The sequence below is a fragment of the Taudactylus pleione genome, unplaced genomic scaffold (assembly GCF_031769625.1).
Source record: "Taudactylus pleione unplaced genomic scaffold, aTauple2 ptg000129l, whole genome shotgun sequence".
NCBI classification, from domain to species: Eukaryota; Metazoa; Chordata; class Amphibia; order Anura; family Myobatrachidae; genus Taudactylus; species Taudactylus pleione.
In genome coordinates this window covers 17,778,452-17,802,322 of record NW_028284531.1, presented here as the reverse complement: position 1 = coordinate 17,802,322, position 23,871 = coordinate 17,778,452, and the positions used below count along the sequence as shown (strand labels likewise).

Here is a 23,871-nt window from a genome sequence, read left to right as displayed (position 1 = left end):
GAAGGTTAGCCAAGAAGGTCAGATTTTAAAACCACAATCCCACGCAGATGGTTTATTTTTCTTCTTCTTTGAATACGTAAATTTTAAGTATCAATCGTTGTCTCAACTGTCCTTCAAATCATTATACAGATGTGTCCACATACATCTAGCCTCCTTGCACGACAAACAGCCCTTCTAGTCATGCCATGCCGTGACTCGATAGCGGTAGCGCTGAGCGTCTTTTCATGCAGCTGTTTCCCTTAAAATGTGTTGTATTTGCAAAGTGATGCGCTTATCAGCTTATGCTGATTACAATGATATGCGGCACGCCTATATTCTGTGTGCCGCTGCGGCTCTATCTGCATGCAAAATGCTGTTACAGTGTCACAGCCGCTGACACTGTAACGTAGCATTTCGCATGCAGATGTAACCGCAGTCACACACAGAACATAGGCGTGCCGCATATCATTTTAATCAGAATAAGCTGCTTGTGCGTACTATTTGCAAATAAGATGCATTTTAAAGGGAGAAAGTTGCAATAAAAGGACCTCAGCGCTACCGAGTCACATGGCGTTCACACTAGATGTATGTGGACAAAACTGTATAACCTTTTCATAATCTCTCTATATGTTACACAGGCTGGCAGAGCTCAGCATGTCATGTGAAAGCAGGTGGGTGCAAAGGGAGGGGAGGATTTTACAATTAAACACAGCTCAGAAAGGTACAAAAGCCTCTTTGCTCACTACATCATGGGCCATGTGACTGTGGTTGCCATGGTAGTCACATGACATTGCACACATGACATTGCACTGCACAGTTCAAACAACAAACATTTTTCCTACATTCTACAAAAATTATTTATGTTACAAAAATACAAACTTTTTTATTCATGGGATTGCTCAGGATCCGATTACTCTTACTCGTCTTTGCATACATATTTAAAAACACACTACACAGTATGACATTATTCAGTTAAAAAGTATTCACATGTGAAAATAGTCAATACACGCACACACGAGCGCACACACACGCAATGATTGGTGGGATGTTTCTGTCATTGGGGCTATTTCTTACCGCACACCATAGTCAATAACCACAGCTTCCTTTGCTGTGCCAGTGATGGCATCGTGATGTTGGAAGAGTCCGAGGTTGCGCCTGGCATCAGTTAGCAAAGCATAATCTGAAAGCGGGTATCTGCTTTCCAAGCCAGCTCTCCTTGCATGATTAATGGCCAGACTGTACAGGATCTCTGCCCCTCTAAAAAGGGTACAAAACATAAATATAATCATTTCAGGGTTATATCTTGAAAATATGGTTTTGTTTTTAGTAGTTTCCTTGTGTGACCTATGAATATTAGTATGTTTTGATATTGCTGAATAAGCCAGTTACTGAGGAGGTAGTGACCACTTACACACTGACAGATACATTGGCCGATCAATTGATCGGCCAATATATCTGCTGCCCGTCGGCCAGTGTGTACCCGCGATATGTCGGTGAACGTCGGCGTTCACCGACATATCGCATTGGCTGTGCTGCACAGCCGATGGACAGATATGTCAGCAGATATATCTGCCATCGGCACGTGTATACGGGTGATCTATAGACCGCCCGTACACACACAGTGGCAGCCGCGAGGAAAGAGGGCGGGACACAAACAGATGATGGCTGTTCAGTGTGTATGAATGACCATCATCTGCAGATAAACCTGTCAGGTGTGTACCCACCAGCAGACGTGCAGCATAATGGCAGCCACACATTGTACTGGTGAGTTGGGCAAGATAATTTCTAATTAATGTTTCTGCTTTTTTTTTTTAAGGAAAAACAAATCTGTACTGTTTTAAAGTTGTTTGTAATAAATGTATAAGTGTTGTGTATTGCCACCAGCCTATATTGGAGTGAGTTTGAAAAGACAGAAGTCTGTGCTCCCACTCTCTGTCATTTCTCTATTCACTACAGGAGACCTTGGCAACCACTGTCAGTGCACCTAGTTACAGCAGCCTGGCTGTAGGGTGCAGAGCATTAGCTGATAAGGTTTAAATGTTAATCCCTTTACTATCACTAGGGAATATTTACTTAAGAATAAATAAATTGACATCTCATATAAGTGTATAATCTTCAAGTTATCATCGCCTTAAATACAAATATGATTATCCACTGCTCTATTTCTATATGTTCCATAAAATTGTAAAATCAACAACACATATTTGGAATATCGTGACTGCATCAAAGAGCATTAAAGTGGTTCCTTCATCTCCAGTGTATAATCATGTGAATGAAGAGTCACAAGTTAACGTGAATCACGTGATTTACTTACAATACTCCTAAACATGTGCTGGTAATAAGATATGTGCAGGACAGTGTGGGGGTTGGCTAGCACACATCTCTAGGCAATGACTTATTTACAGTATCACGTTGAAACCCAAACTAGTGAAGTAGATGAAAACAGACTAAATATTGTATTCAGACAATCTCCTATTGTATCATGTCTATGGGTATTGCCATGCCATTACCAGAATGACTGACATATGTTACCACACAGGTATGACACAAGAATGAAATAATAAAAAAAATAAATTATATAATATATATACACACACATTATATATTATCTAATTATTTTTTTTTTTATTTCATTCTTATGTCATACCTGTGTGGTAACATATGTCAGTCATTCTGGTAATGGCATGGCAATACCCACAGACATGATACATGCACAGGTATTTAAGTTTGTTCTTTTGCACTGTTTGACATGTATGTATATTGAGAAAGGGGACTCTGATCTCCGAAACGTTGATTAAAGACACCCCAGCAAGGGGGTTTGCACATTTTTGATTTGAAAGTCTCCAAGTGATGCCTATATATATATATATATATATATATATATATATATATATATATATATATATATACACACACACACATAAACACACATACAAACAGGGAGGAAGGAGCATGAAGTAGCGGGTTATGATGAGTGCCGGAAGGCATTGATGAAGTAGTGGGTCTTGAGAGCCCATTTGAAGATTTGCAGAGAGGTGAAGAGTCGGATAGTGAGAGATTTCCAGAAGTAGGGAACAGCACGGGCAAAATCTTGGGAGACGGGGGTGGGAGGAAGTAATCAGTTGGTAAGAGAGGTGGCATGCATTTGGTGTGCGAAGTGAGCGGGTGGGAGTGTGAAGGGAGATGAGGTCAGAGATGTAAATGGGAGAGGATTGGGTGAGGGCTTTGTAAGTGAGTGTAAGAACCTTGAATTGGGCTCTGAAGGGGAAGTTGAGCCAGTGTAGGGCTTGAAGGAGAGGGGAGGCAGATGTAGAATGTTGGAGAGGAAGATGAGCAGAGTGGAGAGAGGTGGAAGTCAGGGAGGAGGTAACAGTAGTCCAATCTGGTGACCAGTGAGTGGATGAGGGTTTTAGTAGAATCCAGGGTGAGAAAGGGTCTGATCCTGGAAATATTTTTGAGATGTCAGTTCCGATCTCCTGGAACTGACATGAATTCAGAATGAAGGCAAGCACAACCTGTATTGCTTTAACACAAAAGAAAGAGCTGGGGTGATTCTGCACTAGATTATAAATTTATAATTGTAAAGATTCTCTATAACTGTATTTATCAGTTAATTAATTTGTTTCATGCTTTGAAACATATTGTTGCTTTAAATTTACCAGCTATATTGCCTACATCATGCTGGCTACAGGAATTCAGAATCTACAGTACAAATCTACCCCTTAATGGTCCTGGTTCACTAGAACAGTACCGGTTACTGACAGGCCAGCCATGCTTCCCAGCCTGTACTCCACCCGCCCATATTTTCCTTTCTGAGTCCCTTCCTATACCAATATTATTTTACATAATAAAACTTTACAACAAAAAAATATATTATATACAGTATATGTATTATACCTTATTTGAAAACAAAGCCACAATCCCACTCTCCTCACACTAACCTGGATTTTTACACATGCTGGGACACATGTAATGAGGACAGTCTTGATGTTACCTTATTCTTACAACTTATTTAAGATGTTAATAAAGTTCCAAAGGGCTGCACTTTAGGATAACACTGCTGATGAATTATAGGGTGGTCCAAACGGATACTAATCAAGACTTTAAAGTGACAGTTTTACTTTTTCCTTAGTATGCGCCCCTGCAGCACCTTAGGCCTCTCCCCTACAGCACCTTAGGCCTCAGCTCAGTAAATGTAATTGGGATTCGGAGCATTTTGCACATGTGCCCCCCCCCCCAATTTAATAGACAGTAGTTTTGTCACTTTGAGAGAGTGCAGTTTTCAAATGAAGATATAAGTGTCATTATAACTAGAGCACTTGCTTACTCGCTTCCCGGCTTGTTCCTCTGTCTGCCTGATTTTGCTATGAGAATGCCCTGGGGTAGTACAATTATTCATAAGTATTTTAAAATGTAAGTTGTTCGCCGTATTCAAGCTCATGAAAAAAAAAATGTCCAGAAAGACGGGATCGGTATGAAATACCGCCGGATGCGGTTCGAAACCCGACACTGGAACACCGGCAGTGAAGATCCCCGACAGGTAAGTATTTCCTCTATTTGCTAACCTAACCCCCCCTAACCCTCCCTTAGGGGTGCCTAACCATAACCCCCCTCCAGGTGCCTAACCCTAATCCCCCCCTGTAAGTGCCTAAACCTAACCCCCCCTTCCCCGCAGCCTAAACCTAAGTCTCCCAGGGGGGTGTCTAACCCTAACCTCCCCCCCGGGACGTGCCTAACCCTAACCCCCCCTTCCCCTAGCCTAACCTTAACCCTCTCGGGGGGGTGCCTAACCGCAAATCCCCACTGGTAGCCCCTAACCTAACCCTACCCCTCCGCGGCTGTCCGTGCCCGCTGCCCGGCTTACCTTCGATCAGTATGCCGGGAGTCGGGCTCCCAGCGTAGGTAAAATGATCTCGAAGCCTGTCATTAGACCCCTACCGAGATTAGACAGTTGGGAAGCCGGCGGTTGGCATTTCGACCTTCGGCTTCCTGACTGTATCCCAGAAAGACATGCAGGGGTATTCAATATGGGTGCGATAACATTGTTTTTGCGTTAATATCGCAATTTTAACGTCATTATCGCAAGTTTTACTTTTACACCCTATTCAATTTCAAAGACTTATCGCAGTTTTGACAAGTCTTTGATAAAAAACGGGGATAAGTTTTCACCATTGAATAGGTGTCGAAAAAAAGTGTAGAACTGGGGTTTAGGGGTGCAGGCTTAAAAAAAATTGCCTGCACCCCTGAGAATGACATTTAAAAAAGAACTGTGTCAAAAAAAGAAAAAAAAAAGAAAAGTGACACCCCAAAAAATGTACTTAAAAATTGGGGTGCAAAAAAAAAAATGGGGAAAAATTGTTAAACAATAGGGAAATAGGTTCAGGGCTATTCTGCAAGTATGCGGCAGGTGTTTTGAAGAATAGAATTATAGCGGCAGGTGCACAAATGCATAATTTTTAAAAACTGACTTTAGGGACATCAAAATATGCTAGTACCCATTTTCATGTACCCCAAATTTGATGGGACCACTTAAAAAAACAAAAAAAATAACCTAAGTGCTCTTCTGCATCACTTCTTCAATGTCGGGAAAAAAACACCTGCTGCGGCTATTTAAATCCCCGACTTTCAATTAAAGGCTAAAACGGGGGTACCCATAGTGTTCCCCCATGTTTTTACAACTTTAGGGGGGTCTTACTATTATTTTAAGGAAAAATTCGTAACTTTACGTAAATCCAACTTCAGAGTTTCCCGTTTTCGTTAATTTTATATTGAATACGGGGATAAGCGGGAGCGCGCACCAGACTTAACGCAGAAAAAAACTCCGATATGAAACGTTAACTTCGACAGTGAAGTTAACGTTTCATATTGAATACCCCTCATGGTCTGTAACTAGCTTGGGACAGGACATTATATTTTGATCATGTGAAGCAGAGAATTCTTTACCAACAACCCTGTTGAAGGACATTACAGCGACACTTGTGAATCCTGACAACACATGACGATAGTCTACAGAGGTATACAGCAAGCTTCCATAAAATGTCACAGCCCTTAGTTCATGTAATGCTATGAAAATGTCATCACATGTTAGTGAAATATTACATTATGCCTTCTCTGTCCATATTTCTGGTCCAGACTCCTACCTGAGGTGTGACTCTAGTACTCTATCCATGGTCTTGTAAAAAGGCCGTGATGTGAAATATCCTGTCCAATAGTGATCCTCTCGGTCGGCATAGGAGAAGAAATCGCCAGTAAGCACAGGAAACTCAGGAGGTTTCATTCCCGGATTAACTCCCATCTTCTTGTACAGGGTGTCAAAGTAATCTGACAAAGTTCCAAACTGAGCCTGTAGAGGGAGCTAAGCTGTTAGTGGGCGAGGTGTGAGATGCATGCACATAGTCACAGTATATGTGTACAATGATAACATGTGACGTGTACGAGGTGTGAGATGCATGCACATAGTCACAGTATGTGTGTACAGGAAACATTCGGGAAGCCGGCGGACGCAATGCCGACCGCCGGCTTCCCGACTGCTAAATCCCGGCAAGGGTTAAATGACAGGCATCAAATCTCGACGCCTGTCATTTTACCTACGCTGGTCAGGCCAGCGGTATATCATACCGAATCCGTGTGTACAATGGTAACATGTAACGTGTACGAGGTGTGAGATGCATGCACATAGTTATAGTATGTGTGTACAATGATAGCATGTGACATGTACGAGTTGTGAGATGCATGCACATAGTTACAGTATGTGTGTATAATGATAACATGTGACGTGTGTGAGATGCATGCACATAGTCACAGTATGTGTGTACAATGATAGCATGTAACGTGTACGAGGTGTGAGATGCATGCACATAGTCACAGTATATGTGTACAATGATAGCATGTGACGTGTGTGAGGTGTGAGATACATGCACATAGTTACAGTATGTGTGTACAATGATAACATGTGACGTGGATGTGGTGTGAGATGCATGCACATAGTCACAGTATATGTGTACAATGATAGTATGTGACTTGTATGAGGTGTGAGATGCATGCACATAGTCACAGTATGTGTGTGTACAATGATAACATGTAACATGTATGAGGTGTGAGATGCATGCACATAGTCACAGTATGTGTGTACAATGATAGCATGTAACATGTATGAGGTGTGAGATGCATGCACATAGTCACAGTATATGTGTACAATGATATCATGTGACATGTATGAGGTGTGAGATGCATGCACATAGTTACAGTATGTGTGTACAAAGATAGCATGTGACATGTATGATGTGCGAGATGCATGCACATAGTCACAGTATGTGTGTGTACAATGATAACATGTGACGTGGACGTGGTGTGAGATGAATGCACATAGTCGCAGTTTATGTGTACAATGATAGCATGTGACGTGTGTGAGATGAATGCACATAGTTACAGTATATGTGTACAATGATAGCATGTGACGTGTGTGAGGCGTGAGATACATGCACATATTTACAGTATATGTGTACAATGATAGCATGTAACGTGTACGAGGTGTGAGATGCATGCACATAGTCACAGCATAAGTGCAGAATGATAACATGTGACTATGTGCATGCATCTCACACCTCGTCCACGTCACATGCTATGTGTAAAATATATACTGTAGCCATTATGAAAGTGCACACACAATGACTGAACATTTGGATACGGCATATATTTCCTCTATGGTGTACGCGGTAAGAACAATACGTTTTGTGTAGAATATGACTGGATACTGAGTGAGGACTGACCAATATTACAAGATTGAGCAGAATAAAGACACTGGTTTCTAAACTGATATGAACAGAGGGCTTGATTCAGAGATGTACGCCAATGTTACCAGGTCTCTGTCCCTCCCGCCTCAGCCATCTCTACCTTGCTTACTTCCTGCACTCAGGTCCCCCTCTACACATTCATGCCTCATGTCATCTATCTGTCTCCCCTCTCCCCTAGATTGTAAGCTCCTAGGAGCAGGGTCCTCCTCCCCACTGTCTCACAGCCTTCTTCTCTAGCACTTCTATGACAACCTTCACCGTCAGAGCTGTACTGTGTATGGAGAATTGTGTTGCTAATTGTTACTTGTGTTCTGTTTTTATTTTGGTTACTGTATTGTAATGTAATGTTCTGTGTACCCTTTACTGTATGTACGGCGCTGCGGACCACTTGTGGCGCCCTATAAATAAAATGTAATAATAATAATGCCACCGCCATTGCACACTTGTACGCAGCAGCAGTGCGAAAATATACAAATGTCACAGCCGCCTGGATTTGTATTGAAATACCCATCTGTGGCTTCACAAATCCAAGCACAAAGACGCAGCATCGGTCGCAGATCAGTCGATATTTGGCCTTCGCGGGAACTGAGAAACCAGAGCCATTTTTACAGCGTACAGAACTGACATGCCTTTATTTCAGTTGCTACACCCCCGTTGCGGTCTACAAACAGTCCCTGCCTACCAATCACTGTATGTATATAAATCCTCGCTACGAGCGTCATAGGTAATGAAACTTGACACCTGCGCAATGCGACTCAAAGACGCATTCGCAGATCACCGGTAATCGCTGAACTGCGTAAACATCACGGCATTACGTCTATCTCTGAATCATAATATTGAATAGGTTTTTTTTTGTTTAATCTAACATTGACTGCATCAAACACAAATAAGTAATTCCTCAGACAACTCAATAAATATCTGTAAATATCCATGATCAATTCAAGATTGAACAGTATATTAAAAAACAAAAAACTACCTTAATAATTTTTATTTCTTGTTGCAGAAATACCTAATCTCTTTAATCCTGATTCTATTTCTTAACCAATTCCACTTTATGATCTCAAATCATAGTATATATGAGTTCTAACAGTTCAGCTTTACAAATCGCTAATGGGATGTAGTTAAAATACCGGCGGACGGGATCCCAGCCGCGGACATTCCGATTGGGGAATCCCGATCGCCGGGAAAATGCCGACGCCACTATCCGAATTGGATCAGGATACCAGAGTCGGCATCCTGAACGCCGGAATACTGATCGTCCGTACATCGGTAAGTATCATAGTTATCCCGGAATGGAAGGGTTAGGATTAGGCATCCCCGGGGGGGAGATTAGGGTTAGGCACCCCCCCTGGAGGGTTAGAGTGCGGGGGTTAGGCACCCTCCCGGGAGACTTAAGTTTAGGGTGAGGGCAGGGGGGGTTAGGTTTAGGCACCACCGGGGGGGGAGGTAAGGGTTAGGCACCACTAAGGGAGAGTTAGGATGGGGAGAGGGGGAGGGTTAGGGTACTTACCTCCCCTGTCGGGATCTTCAAACTTCGGGCTACCGGCGTTGGGATTTGAACCAGCAGCTATTAAGCGAATGAAGTAAAGTTGCACTATCTACACAATAGTGATGAAGAGTTTTGTTCATCAGGTTAAAATGGCTGCAGAATAGGGGTGTGAGTGGGAGAACCAATGAGAAGCTGTAATGTCTGTGACTGTGGCTTCTCATTGGTCTTCCAGCTCACAGCCCCCTTTCGCTCATGTCCTGGGCTTAGAAACTAAACATTCAGCCTTGAAAAAAAAGGCAGCACAGAGCACCCCCCAGAGTTCAGGGCATGGGTGGTGCTATCATGCTCCTCTCTCTCTAGGTGGTTAACTACTACATTGTCTATTAAAGTTTTGTTCAGGCATCTTTGACATTTACCAACCCCCAGACATAAGAATTTGCTAATTTGGTACATAAGTTTGAACAGTTCATTTCAGAGATTATGTATTTCGGAAGAAAAATTCTTACTTTAACATGAAGTTCTGGATGTGAGTTCATGTAATCAAAGAGCTTCTGATAGTTTAAAAACTGAGCGTCCCACTCTTGGATCTTGTCATAACGGAAGTCATCTCCTAAGGGGACAAGGACCACCTTGCTACGGTACAACTTGGACTTCTTCCGATACTGATCCAACAGGAGATTTGCCCTGTTGTTACAAAGCAAAGATGATATTGGAGGTGTTTTTTTCCTTTAATCCAAATGTCTATACTGCAATTCCGATCTATATTGCATTTACTAAAATATAATGAAATATAACTATTTTGTACATGATTTCTTAAGTCATCTTTCAAGGAAGGAATGCTTCATTAATGGAACATTTAAGCAAATATAAAATTAAAATACGTAGATAATATATACAGTAGCTTTATATTGCATCTGTAACCCTGACAGCTACTCCTGCATTATCTCAGTCACACCCTCCTAGCAGCTTTATACTGCATCTGTAACACTGACAGCTACTCCTGCATTCTCTCACTCACCCTCCGAGCAGCTTTATATTGCATCTGTAACCCTGACAGCTACTCCTGCATTATCTCATTCACACCCTCCCAGCAGCTTTATATTGCATCTGTAACCCTGACAGCTACTCCTGCATTATCTCATTCACACCCTCCCAGCAGCTTTATATTGCATCTGTAACCCTGACAGCTACTCCTGCATTCTCTCACTCACCCTCCGAGCAGCTTTATATTGCATCTGTAACCCTGACAGCTACTCCTGCATTATCTCAGTCACACCCTCCCAGCAGCTTTATATTGCATCTGTAACCCTGACAGCTACTCCTGTATTCTCTCACTCACCCTCCCAGCAGCTTTATATTGCATCTGTAACCCTGACAGCTACTCCTGTATTCTCTCATTCACACCCTCCCAGCAGCTTTATATTGCATCTGTAACCCTGACAGCTACTCCTGTATTCTCTCATTCACACCCTCCCAGTAGCTTTATATTGCATCTGTAACACTGACAGCTACTCCTGCATTATCTCACTCACCCTCCCAGCAGCTTTATATTGCATCTGTAACCCTGACAGCTACTCCTGCATTCTCTCATTCACACCCTCCCAGCAGCTTTATATTGCATCTGTAACCCTGAGAGCTACCCCTGCATTCTCTCACTCACCCTCCCAGCAGCTTTATATTGCATCTGTAACCCTGACAGCTACTCCTGCATTCTCTCATTCACACCCTCCCAGCAGCTTTATATTGCATCTGTAACCCTGAGAGCTACCCCTGTATTCTCTCATTCACACCCTCCCAGCAGCTTTATATTGCATCTGTAACCCTGACAGCTACTCCTGTATTCTCTCATACACACCCACCCAGTAGCTTTATATTGCATCTGTAACACTGACAGCTACTCCTGCATTATCTCACTCACCCTCCCAGCAGCTTTATATTGCATCTGTAACCCTGACAGCTACTCCTGCATTCTCTCATTCACACCCTCCCAGCAGCTTTATATTGCATCTGTAACCCTGACAGCTACTCCTGTATTATCTCACTCACCCTCCCAGCAGCTTTATATTGCATCTGTAACCCTGACAGCTACTCCTGCATTCTCTCATTCACCCTCCCAGCAGCTTTATATTGCATCTGTAAAACTGACAGCTACTCCTGCATTATCTCACTCACCCTTCCCAGCAGCTTTATATTGCATCTGTAACCCTGACAGCTACTCCTGCATTCTCTCATTCACCCTCCCAGCAGCTTTATATTGCATCTGTAACTCTGACAGCTACTCCTGTATTCTCTCACTCACCCTCCCAGTAGCTTTTTATTGCATCTGTAACCCTGACAGCTACTCCTGCATTATCTCACTCACCCTCCCAGCAGCTTTATATTGCATCTGTAACCCTGACAGCTACTCCTGCATTATCTCACTCACCCTCCCAGCAGCTTTATATTGCATCTGTAACCCTGACAGCTACTCCTGTATTCTCTCATTCACACCCTCCAGGCAGCTTTATATTGCATCTGTAAACCTGACAGCTACTCCTGCATTCTCTCATTCACCCTCCCAGCAGCTTTATATTGCATCTGTAACCCTGACAGCTACTCCTGCATTCTCTCATTCACACCCTCCCAGCAGCTTTATATTGCATCTGTAACCCTGACAGCTACTCCTGCATTCTCTCATTCACCCTCCCAGCAGCTTTATATTGCATCTGTAACCCTGACAGCTACTCCTGCATTCTCTCATTCACCCTCCCAGCAGCTTTATATTGCATCTGTAACCCTGACAGCTACTCCTGCATTATCTCACTCACCCTCCCAGCAGCTTTATATTGCATCTGTAACTCTGACAGCTACTCCTGTATTCTCTCACTCACCCTCCCAGTAGCTTTTTATTGCATCTGTAACCCTGACAGCTACTCCTGCATTATCTCACTCACCCTCCCAGCAGCTTTATATTGCATCTGTAACCCTGACAGCTACTCCTGCATTATCTCACTCACCCTCCCAGCAGCTTTATATTGCATCTGTAACCCTGACAGCTACTCCTGTATTCTCTCATTCACACCCTCCAGGCAGCTTTATATTGCATCTGTAAACCTGACAGCTACTCCTGCATTCTCTCATTCACCCTCCCAGCAGCTTTATATTGCATCTGTAACCCTGACAGCTACTCCTGCATTCTCTCATTCACACCCTCCCAGCAGCTTTATATTGCATCTGTAACCCTGACAGCTACTCCTGCATTCTCTCATTCACCCTCCCAGCAGCTTTATATTGCATCTGTAACCCTGACAGCTACTCCTGCATTCTCTCATTCACCCTCCCAGCAGCTTTATATTGCATCTGTAACTCTGACAGCTACTCCTGCATTATTTCAGTCACCCTCCCAGCAGCTTTATATTGCATCTGTAACCCTGACAGCTACTCCTGTATTCTCTCACTCACCCTCCCAGCAGCTTTATATTGCATCTGTAACCCTGACAGCTACACCTGCATTATCTCACTCACCCTCCCAGCAGCTTTATATTGCATCTGTAACCCTCTATCCTGATGAAACCAAGTTACTTCACCGCGTGCGTGGAAGAACTGCAGCTCAGCACACACAGGAGAAGATGGGATATAGAAGTCCAAAAAATCCACCTTTACTCTTTTTTAAAAAAAAATGCAGTACGTCCCGCCACTTATCGGGTTCATACCGGTGTTCATTACTCCGATATGTACTTAGAAATGCGATTAAAATCGTGAAGGACAGCTCTCCCGATAAGAACTGTCCTTTGTGATAGGTAGATGCTAGAGGGACTTCCGGGTTTATTACCCAAAAGTCCCTCTGCGCATGCGCAGAATGGTGCGGGCTGCAGTGGGAGACACCGGGCCCAGCTCCGGAATGTATCGCATTGCAGAGCTTGGTATATATGGAAAAATGGACAAAAGTACGAAAATGGCATTTTCAGAGTTTTGGCCGCATTTTCATGCTTATAGAGGTAACAGATTTGATGTTTAATCAATTTAGGTATCTGAGGTTTCTTTTTCTGGGCTTTTCTATTTTCAAATACATTATATTATTAATGAATACATGCATCTGTTTAGTTTTGTTAATTTATTTAATTAATTTAAGAAATAAACACTTGAATACTGCTTACACAAATATTCTTAGATGACTCAACCTTGTAATGCCGGCTACAAGGACACTTGACTCTGAAAATAGCAACTCTCAAAAGATTTGTACTGAATGGCTGATGCTAACACACACACTCACAAAAAAATAAGTAGCGTAAGTCTGGGATTTTTTTCTCATTACAAACACACACTAAAACCTTAAATAAATGACCCAAATCACAATCAATAAAACATTAATATGTGAAAAAATATTGCAGCCCACCATATTGGTTTCAGCCAGGCTTCTTTATGGAAATTTTGCCCTCATACAGGCAAACCCCTCTGTCCCATGCGAGTCAGGAACACAGTCTTATGTTGACCTATACGTTCCTTTTGGCAGTACATTGGTAGATCGTCTCCCTGTGTCACCACTTACCGCTCAGCAACATTGGACTCTGTGATGGCTCTTGGCGGTGTTTTCCAAGGACAATTGATTCTGCCTCCTGGCAAGCGTCGGAAATCAAATTGGCAGCAGATTTTCGGATCAGGGCCACAGGTATGAGGAACATCATAGCTGTAAAAAGGCATCATGTGGCAGAAGATATCAGTGCTGGAATCTGGGTCTGAAATTGGATCGTGATAGTAAAGAGACGTTAAAAGCAATAATCTTCACAGGCTCTCTCATGTGCTTTTGGATTCAATTCAGATCTTCAACATCTGCAACTTAGCATTAACTTTTTTTCTGTAATGTAAAAAATAAGTATTTACTAAAGCTGGAGACTTACGCTGACATATCTATATAATAAGCAAAAAAGTGTGTGTGTGTGTGTGTGTGTGTGTGTATCTGTCTGTTTGTCCGGCTACAGTTTTGTACCTAGCTCCACCAAATTTGGCATGGGGGTGGAGTTTGACTATGTTTGAAGTTTGTCAGAGCCATGAAGGTCTACATTATTAGCTCAGGATGTCTTCTAGTGCCTAAAACTGCACTGATCTGAAGGCACAGGCTGATATGTACCAGTAGGGGGCAGGCAGAGCTCCAACAGAAGAGCAGTGAGTCGGAGGATCAACTGTCACACTGCACCTGCATTGACAGTTACTAATTTCCTCTAAGCACATTTTCAGATGCCATGCTCTCCAGTGTTGGTCTGCAATGTAAAAAAATGAAGGATGCAGATGTACTTCAAGGTCCATTCTTCAACGCCAGGTATCCCAGCTAGTATGAAATATGCGTGAAAAGATACTAGTCTGAGATCTTCACTGTTAACTACAACAGAACATGACATGCAGCCAAGACAGAGTTTCTGCAGCACTGCAACAACAGCTAATTCTTATCGGCACATTCATTTAGGCGAGGGGTTTGCTGCGTGGAGAATAGCTCCTGGTTTCACACCTGGATCTATTCAGTTAATCAGAATTTTCCCCACGTGTTAAACCATAGGTTGAGTGCTAATCCATAGATTCCGCGCAGAGTGCTGGAATCTATGGGTTTTCCTGCATGTTAACATGCAGACATATTAACGCAGATTTTTCCTCACAGCTCCTGAGACTGGGAGGAAAAATCCACCCTCTGGGGCTTAAGCGTGCAGGGTTCCCGCAGCTAATGAATCAGGCAGTGCGTTCAATTAGCTGTGGGGTCAACCCCAAGCCTAACAATCTCTCAGTTAGTGCTGCAGAAAACCTAAGGAAACGTTGCTTTCAGCCACTAAAGCAGAATAACAAAAAATATAAAAATATTTGCAATTCAATTTATTATATATTTGAGTGCTGTTAGGAAAGGGTGTTCTACTTGTCAGTAAACAGCCTGGAAACACATAGGGCCTGATTCAGAAGTGGACGTTACTGCGTCTGCTCATGCGTCTGCTGGCGGAGTCACGGGAGCTATAATATGCAAATGCTATGGTCAGCCCTTCCCCTGGTGTACATGGTGTGCAAGCTATGAAACTCCCCCTTTCAGCATCTCTGCACGCTGTAACACCGCTGGTGATTCTTGACATGCCACCATCAGTGCACCATCGAAACTTGCAATAGCTCTATGGCAGGTGCAGTTTCTCCATCTGAACATGGCCTCTGTGGCTGCGGCTCTGCGTTAAAGAATGCAGCCGCTTTCACTGACACGCCAACGACACTCCCATAACACAGCCACGAGACAGACTTTTCTTGCTATCACTTCAAGCCACCGCCTCTGCTGCTCCATTTCTGACTCTGGGCCTGATTCAGAGCCGCTCGTAAGCGGCCGCTCGTTCGCTCCGAGCGATGTTCGCACATCTGCACATGCGTATGGGTCGTAATGCGCATGCGCCAACCAGTCATTGCGGTCGGAAATTGTGCGCTCGCAAAATAGCAAGTGCCTGCTAATTTGAGTGACAGGATGAGGCGTTTGTGGGTGGTAACAAGGAAAGGTGCTTGAAAACGGGGAGAGGAGATCCGAACGCAGCCGTTCCAAACGGTCAAAACGGGCGTTTTAAGAGTGTGCATAATTAACAAAGCAGCGTCATCGGCCACGCCACTTGGTTGTCTCTTAGCCTGAACTGTTCGCATGATTGCGGTAGGAAAATCCAACCACAAGCACTGCGAGCAGTTCAGACGCCTTTCGATGTACTTGATTAATCTAATAAATAGTGGAGATGACGTATGATGCGAATGGCCAGGGGGCGTCTTTACAAAATAGCGAGCGCATGTTTCGTTCGCTCGCTCAGACATAGAAGCTTCAACAGACCGCAAAGAGCGAGCGCTCAATTTAAATAGCCGGCCCCTTTTTCTCAACGACCGTTCGCAAATAGCGTCCGGCTCTGAATCAGGCCCTCTGTCTGTCCCAATCGCAACACACTTTTTCTGCGTAAATATAGGGTAACACAAGCTCTGTAGGAGTTTTCAGAATTTTGGCACATGCGCAGTTGCAAAGTAAATAAATAAATCGCTCAACTAGCGAACATCGGCATTACGTGTGGTTTGTGTGCGATCCAGAATCTGGCCTCTACTGTATGCCGTCTATAATAGACCTGTCCGAACACACATGTTGAGGACTATTGCTAAGAAAATACCACATACCCCACGTCTGCCTCCACATAAACTCCAGGCTTTGAGTGGCTGAAAAATGTTTCTTGATGGAGTAATGCACCCGCTGGATCAGCATGCTGGTTATGTTGGAGCGTTTCAAAAGGTAAGGCATGGTAGAACTGTGTCCAAAAGGATCCACTGCCCATCCTGACCTTGGATTAACACCTACAAAGGGGAGACATCGAATTAAACCAACAATATGACAAGTATTAAAGATACTCTGTCACCTCCATGACAGGTCCCCTTTTGCGAAGTACTGTAGCCAAAGAGAAATGCCAAGTGTGCTAAAGACAATTATCACCCCTACCAATATTTTTCTTCAACCACTGATGTCCTTCTATCATCTGGTCGATCATGGCAAAGTAGTGAGTGTTGGCTTCATCAGGCATCACCCAGCCACCGGTTGTCATTTCCAGTTGACCATTAGCAACTAACCTATGGAGAGCAAACACATAGTACAAAAGATCTGATAAGGGTCTAATATATAGAAAAGCAAATAACAATAAATATAGTCTAATTTATAGAAAATGGAGTGGAGAATGCATGAAAGCTAGCTAGAGGTACACTGCTCTATTAGTTAATGTTTCCTTGTAGACCTTACCATGCACAAAAGAGCCAATGCTTTGTTTCATCCTATTTATGTAATAATCCCCACAAAATACAGCAGCAGTGAAAGGAGGCTGATCTCCCAGCTTGTGTAGTAAGCTCACAAAAATGTGAAAGGGCCAGCAGAACAGACAAGCGAGCTATATATTCCCATAGCCTGTACTCAAGAGACAGACCCTAGTATTCTTTATGGCAACTCAAGCCCCAATGATAATAGGTAAAACAATAAAGATAGTGTTTGCCTGTGAATGGAATGTGAAATGTATGTTATGAAGGAACTGTTATGTGGGCAGGTGTAGAAGGGATGGGGGCCATTCAAACTGTTGCTATGGGGTCCCTTTGTTACATCACCAAGTATATTTACCAATACCATAGAATTAATATATAGATGTTAGTGACAAAACAGAAGATTTGCATTTTGAAATGAACAGTGATAAGCAAGAAGCATCAGCACTTACGTTACCATAACATGCATGTGATATGCAGACAATGGATCATGCATGGAAATCTTAAAATTCTGCATAAATAAAACCCTAAGGCAGAAACCCTGGCAGCTACCTGCGGACTGCTGCCCTCTTTTGGGAATTGATGTTGTCCCACCACTTGGAAAAGAAGGAGATCTCTGACCAGATGAACCTCCGGCGTGGGTCCTCTTGCAGCTTCACTACCATGTTGTTCAGGATATGCTGAGTCTGGTCATAGTAATATTTATCAAAGGTTTTTATCCAACCTAACATCCAAAACATAAGACAACAATGAAATTTCTACTGCGGGCACCCACTGAACCACATTTCAGAGCCTTCAATGGGAAAGCAGCTCCTCTCTTGGCAGCACAAATGGAACCCTAGCTCAGAGAGGAGCAATATCAGCTATTCATCTGCATTCTGATAATCTTCCAACTGAAAGAATAACCAACCTCAAATTGTTACATTAAACTTTCTTTTAACATTAATGCAGCGAAGTACAATGACAAAGCTTGGTTAGATGCTTTACTCTACGGAAGGGAATCTTCCTGTGTTAGCTGATGCAAAGTAGTACATGAGAATTACTACATTAACTTTGTTACCAGTTAATCACTTATTTCTATGCATGGAACCTCATAACCCATTTTACTAATAACTAACTGCACATCTAAATCTTATCTCCAGAGACTAAGTCATTTCTGCATCTACACTTTCATTGTGCAGTACGCTTGTATTAAATACAATATAACTAGCCATGTGGTATAATTTGCTATGGATGCGCGGGTACACATAATCATACTAATGTAATCTTTGCGTCGCTCAGGATATCAGATGGATGATATAATCAAATGTCAGGGAGCTGTATTTCCCTATTGGGAGATAGTTGTTGCAGATCAGACAAGATCTCTTATTAGTCTAGGAAAGGCCTTCAAACAGTTTATTACTAATTATTGCAGCCATCATATTTCAATTTAGGGGACAGGTTTTTTTTTTTAAATTGTGTTTCTTTATAAGGTTTTGAAGTTTACATCCAAAAAGATACATTACACAGTATAATAAGAAACATGACCAAGCATAAGAATGAAAAGATTAACACATAACATTTTGACACATATGAAGATAAACAAATGAAGGGGGGAATAAATGTTACAGACCGGACAAAAACAAAATAGTAAATATAGCATAAAACGAGTGAACTGAAAACACAGCATACCTGTCAGTTAGCACAAAAGAAAAGACACCACAAAGCAATAAAACAGAGGAGTAGTATCTCACATAACCCATAGAGCCTACAGTCACAAAAACCCTTACGATATAGTACAGTACTAGTGAAGGATATAAGAACCCGAAGGCGCCATTCAGGCCCACACAACACGAAACCAGGAGAATAGTGGATAATATGATAATGCATGTGAACTCAGCTCTAGAATCTATACCCCAGCACCGAACAGTTACCCTGATGGCAACCTGTCAGACATGTATCAAATAAATAGCAGAATATAAATAAACTAACAAAACGCTACACTAGCCATCATTTCCGAAACAGCATATAACAATTAACAACTACCCCCAATTTATCCCACCCTATATGACCATACCCCACACTAAGGGCGTAACTGGATCTCTGAACTACCCCCCTTCCTTCAGGACCGGCAACAGAAATCTTGGGGATCGATACACTTATATGTTTGATGTTTGGGGATCCCATCCAGCACTGTATGAGGAACAGCCCAGCCCTGGCTGCTCCAGATATTCAGGCGGGAGGAGAAAAAGGGATGAATCAGTCATTGGCTTAGCCAGTGTCTGGCTGCTCATGTTGTAAGGTGGCTGGTTCCTGAGGAGGGGGCTGCCACCAGGAAGAATAGCACTATATACTGTATATATGTCGGGGCTGACCATTAATACATCACAGCCGGTCCTGTAAGCCTTGCCATCCGCCTCAGCATGGATGGAAGGAGCCAACTCCGTTGTTGCAACAGTATCATCGCAGCTGTGCTGCACACTTGTATACAGAGAGGTGTCCGCTGTGTAGGTTAGGTACAGTAGCTGAACTGACAGTTTCTTTTACTGGAGATGATTGTGCTGGGCCCCTTGGAAGCTCAGGGCACGGTACATTTCTCCCTAGTCCCCCCCCTTCCGCCATACCTCTCCCCCCACTACTCTACAACTATGAAATTATGGGGTCATCTATTCTTGTGAACACTAAGGCCATGTTGTATCCAGCCCAGGATCAAGGGGTCAACTAGAGACAGCCAAAAGTGATAAACAAAAGAGCCTAACCAATTATAAAACGTAAACAAGCAATGATCAAACAGAAAAAATAACATAACGGAACCAATCCTAAAGGCTATTAAGTTTTAATGGAGAAAAAATACATTTGCAGGATATGACAGTATATAAACAATCAAACAGAATTAAAAAATATTTAGAACAGAGCAATGACAAGACATATTAAAGAAAACCAAGTAATTGCAATAAGTGCACGTAAACCAGAACAGGATAGCAAATGCAGATAAATCATTGAAGGAGGTCATCCCACTCCGGGGCATATAAGCCATGCTACACTGAAGTCCCCCCATTCCCGTTAAGGCGAACAGCAACATCAGGATCCACAAAATAGAGAATTTTTGCAATAAATGTTCCCAGAGGACCACCTAACATAGGAGGCCACAAAGATGCACCGTCCAACAGCAAATTGTGGATAAAACAGGCTTGTAACAAAACCTCCCCACAGGATAATCAATCAGGATTTATGGATTAGAGTCCAGTTACTCCATGCCTATCCAGGCCACACATCCCTAGGGGACAGATAAAATAGAGAAAAGAAAAAACAGCTTTACAAAGTCCATCATTCTAATTAACTTAAGGTGCGTACACACTAGACAATTTTTTAAACGATATTGGCGATAACGACACATCGTTATGACAATTTTGTTTAATCGTCTAGTGTGTAAGCACTATATTGTCAACGATGCACACTCCCGCATGTCGTTAACGATATTCCCAGTCGTCTGTTTTTGCACTACAATCTGGGGATATCGTTAGCGATGCCATGCTGCCAAATGCAGCATGGCCCCGCTCCCCCCCACACTGTCGTTCGGCGTTGCTGGCATTGGCAAGTGTGTATGTACTTACCAATGTCGGCACCCCCGCCGGGTCCCGCTGCTGCCGATAGCGCTGGGTACACATATCAACTAGTGTGTGTACGCACCTTTAGATTTTCCATAAAGGAAAAGCATCCTATTCTATAGTTAAAATTGCTGCACCCATACTTAATATGGCTTTAGTAAACTTTAGTACAAGGATCATTAGGATTCACAACACATGTATTTAATATGGAAATCTGCATTCCAAGTGAATACCCTTTATTGTACTCCTGTCACCCTACCATCCTCCCCTTGTGCAGGGCTTCAATGAGAAATCCCGCTGACTAATGCTGGGTACACACTAGACGATGTGTGTACCCAGCAACAGCAGATTCGACAGCACGATAAAGCGGGCAGTCCGTATGCACTGCACAAACTTGTGTATTACAGACCGATATATCATTCCCCCGCCAGATCCAGAGGTATGGTGTCAGCCGCCGGATCTGTACATGCACAGCGGATCAGAATATGTGACGAACGACGTATGGGAGCGCGCAATCACCCATAAACACTGAGCGATGTGGCCGATATATATCATTCCAATCCACGTCGGAACAATATATCATTTGATATATCGCTTAATGTATACATACCTTCACACTTATGCCACATAGTAAGAGGCAGCACATCTCCACTTACACATTGGGATGAAAGGAATGAAATGTCCACCCAATATTTGGTTGTGAACTCAGAAAGGGGGCGGCACTTCCGTGCAGTGGGTAATGGCAGCCGTCTGCTTCCAACCAGTGCGACCACTGCCAGACTCACTCAATTACATATTGCTAAGCGGACTACTACGTGAACCCAAATATTGAAGGAATAAAAAACAGTAATTAGAACAAGAAATATTATTATAAGAAGAACAAATATAATAATAATAGTAGTAAAAAACAACTGGTCCTTAACTTCTTTTTATTTAATAACATATTTCTGAACAAGCTCCTTCACTGTCCCTAAATACTATGCTTTTCTGTAGCACATTATAACATACAACACCCCTTGGCTCCTTAATCAGAGGTGAGATGGCAAGGATGGCGGGGATGCTGATGGCCACAGTATAAAACTGTAACTTTCCATGGGCGAGCACAATAACAGGCTGCAGCTATAATTACACGATGTTAGGGCTGGTGATATACAAGCGTCGCTGGGGAACTGGCCCTGCAGGGAAACCTCTTATTTATGTGTTATGTCCCATGTGACCTGAAGTGCCTGCATATTGGAAGAATATTCTGTGAACAAAGTCATACAGTATATATATCACTAACTGCAGCTTCTTCCTTTATACCTCATCCCTGCATACACTTGTGAATTACACACAATAAGGATTTACAAGACCTTTGTCAATGAGATGATTCCTCCCAACACACTACAATATTTTATATTAGTAAAGCAGAGAAAAAAGTTGCCTCCCTGTCAGTGGGTAACGTTTACTATGCATATCATGGCTGATGTACAGTTGGTCGTAAAATGAGCATAATTTATGATTGCAAAAACAGTGTACTGTATATCCACTCATACGGAGATCTTGAGACGTTGTCCGGTCAGAAACAGTAGCACAAGGGCCATTTTATGACAGGCACATTTCACAGATAAGGGATCCTGGTGGTCGGGATGTCGCTGGTCAGAATATCGACAGCGGCATCCTGACTGTCAGAATCCAGACACCCTTTGGTAAGTAAGGTAAGACTAACCCTTACACATACCACTCCCCTGTGCCTAACCCTAACCTCCCCCTTAGTTCTTAACCCTAACCCTCCCTCCCTGGTGCCTAATCCTAACCTCCCCCCTTAGTGCCTAACCCTAACTTGGTCTCTGTGCTGCCTCTCTGATTAATGCCCTCCTTGCCCGGTCTGTGAGTTTTGGTGGGCGGCCCTCTCTTGGCAGGTTTGTTGTGGTACCATGTTCTTGAATTAAGCAGTAGAACTTAATATGGTTATCTAGACTGCTTAATGGCTGAGTGTCCAACGTTACTCACCTAGCAGTAAAACATATATAAAGGATTGTTGTCATAATTGATGCCTTCTTTGTTTTCCTCCCTCTCTTCTTCCTAATTTCTCCTCTATATTTTTTCCATATCCTCCCTATCATATGCAGCCATTATTGTGGGAGTATATGATAGGCCACACTATTCAGATTAAAATAGTACCTAGTCTGTTCTTACCATATCAAAGTATTATTTCAGAGATTTATACGATGTGGTACACACAATAGATCATCACATCTGGAAGGACTTCTAAAGGAACTGATTACAATTTCTGGGATAATACTAAATAAATATACTATCTCTTTGTTTATATTCTAATACTCAGTATAAATACGAAAATAAATGGATTAATGAGAAACTGATGTTTAGCTGTGTAAAATAATCGAAGCTTTATTTATTTTCTTAACAATATCTGTAAATGATATATGATTATATATTAAGTGAAATGATCACATGAAGAATATCTTCTAAATGTAACAGAATTGCCATTCGTATAGATACAGAAATAATGCTAAATGCCCAAACTTTGTCAACTACATCTCCCATAATTCTTAGACCTAATCGGTAAGCCAATTGGCCAAAAGCATGATGACATAGAGGATCCCACGTGATCGCAACTCCAAGGAGTGTTTCCTAAGCAACCGAAGTACACAAAACAGATGACGCTGGACGTGGTCACGTGATTTAGATCACGTGATTACGCAGGCAAATGGTGTTGGACATGGTCACGTGTTTTTGGAACACGTGATCACGTGGACCAATGAACATATGAAACCACCATCTCCTTGACAATAGGGAGACGCACAGCCTGAACTGAATCCTATCCCGGAGTCATGTGACACAATGTGTGCATCACGTGACCGGGAACAGAGCAGTAAATGGAAGGAGAAGGTAATAATTTGCATATGATTTGATTAGATATGTATTAAAAATGTTCCTCTGATAAATAGATACAATTATGTACAGTGCCTTGCAAAAGTATTCACCCCCTTGGCTTTTTACCTTTTTTTGTTACATTACAACTTGTAATTTATTTTTATGTGAATTTTATGTGATGGATCTGCACAAAATAGTCTAATTTGGTGAAGTGAAATGAGAAAAATATATATAAAAAAGAATCTTTATAAATAAAATTCGGAAAATTGGCATGTGCATAAGTAATCACCCCTTTGCTATGAAGCCCCTCAAAAGTTCTGGTGCAACCAATTACCTTCAGAAGTCACATAATTAGTGAAATGAAGTCCACCTGTGTGAAATCTAA

At 42.5% G+C, this 23,871-nt stretch overlaps 1 protein-coding gene across 5 annotated transcripts in view; it reads right to left on the bottom strand.

Moving 5' to 3' along the window:
- MAN2A2 (mannosidase alpha class 2A member 2) overlaps positions 1-23,871 on the bottom strand; it is a 109,704-nt gene that overhangs the window by 35,433 nt on the left and 50,400 nt on the right. For all 5 annotated transcript variants that reach the window (XM_088472907.1, XM_088472905.1, XM_088472903.1 and 2 more), the window contains 7 exons: positions 17,575-17,746; positions 16,718-16,845; positions 16,402-16,575; positions 13,790-13,976; positions 9,768-9,945; positions 6,120-6,322; positions 1,054-1,236 (listed from right to left, as the gene is read on the bottom strand). In XM_088472907.1, the coding sequence (XP_088329033.1) occupies positions 1,054-1,236; positions 6,120-6,322; positions 9,768-9,945; positions 13,790-13,976; positions 16,402-16,575; positions 16,718-16,845; positions 17,575-17,746 (1,225 nt within the window). The remainder of the gene's footprint in view (positions 1-1,053; positions 1,237-6,119; positions 6,323-9,767; positions 9,946-13,789; positions 13,977-16,401; positions 16,576-16,717; positions 16,846-17,574; positions 17,747-23,871) is intronic.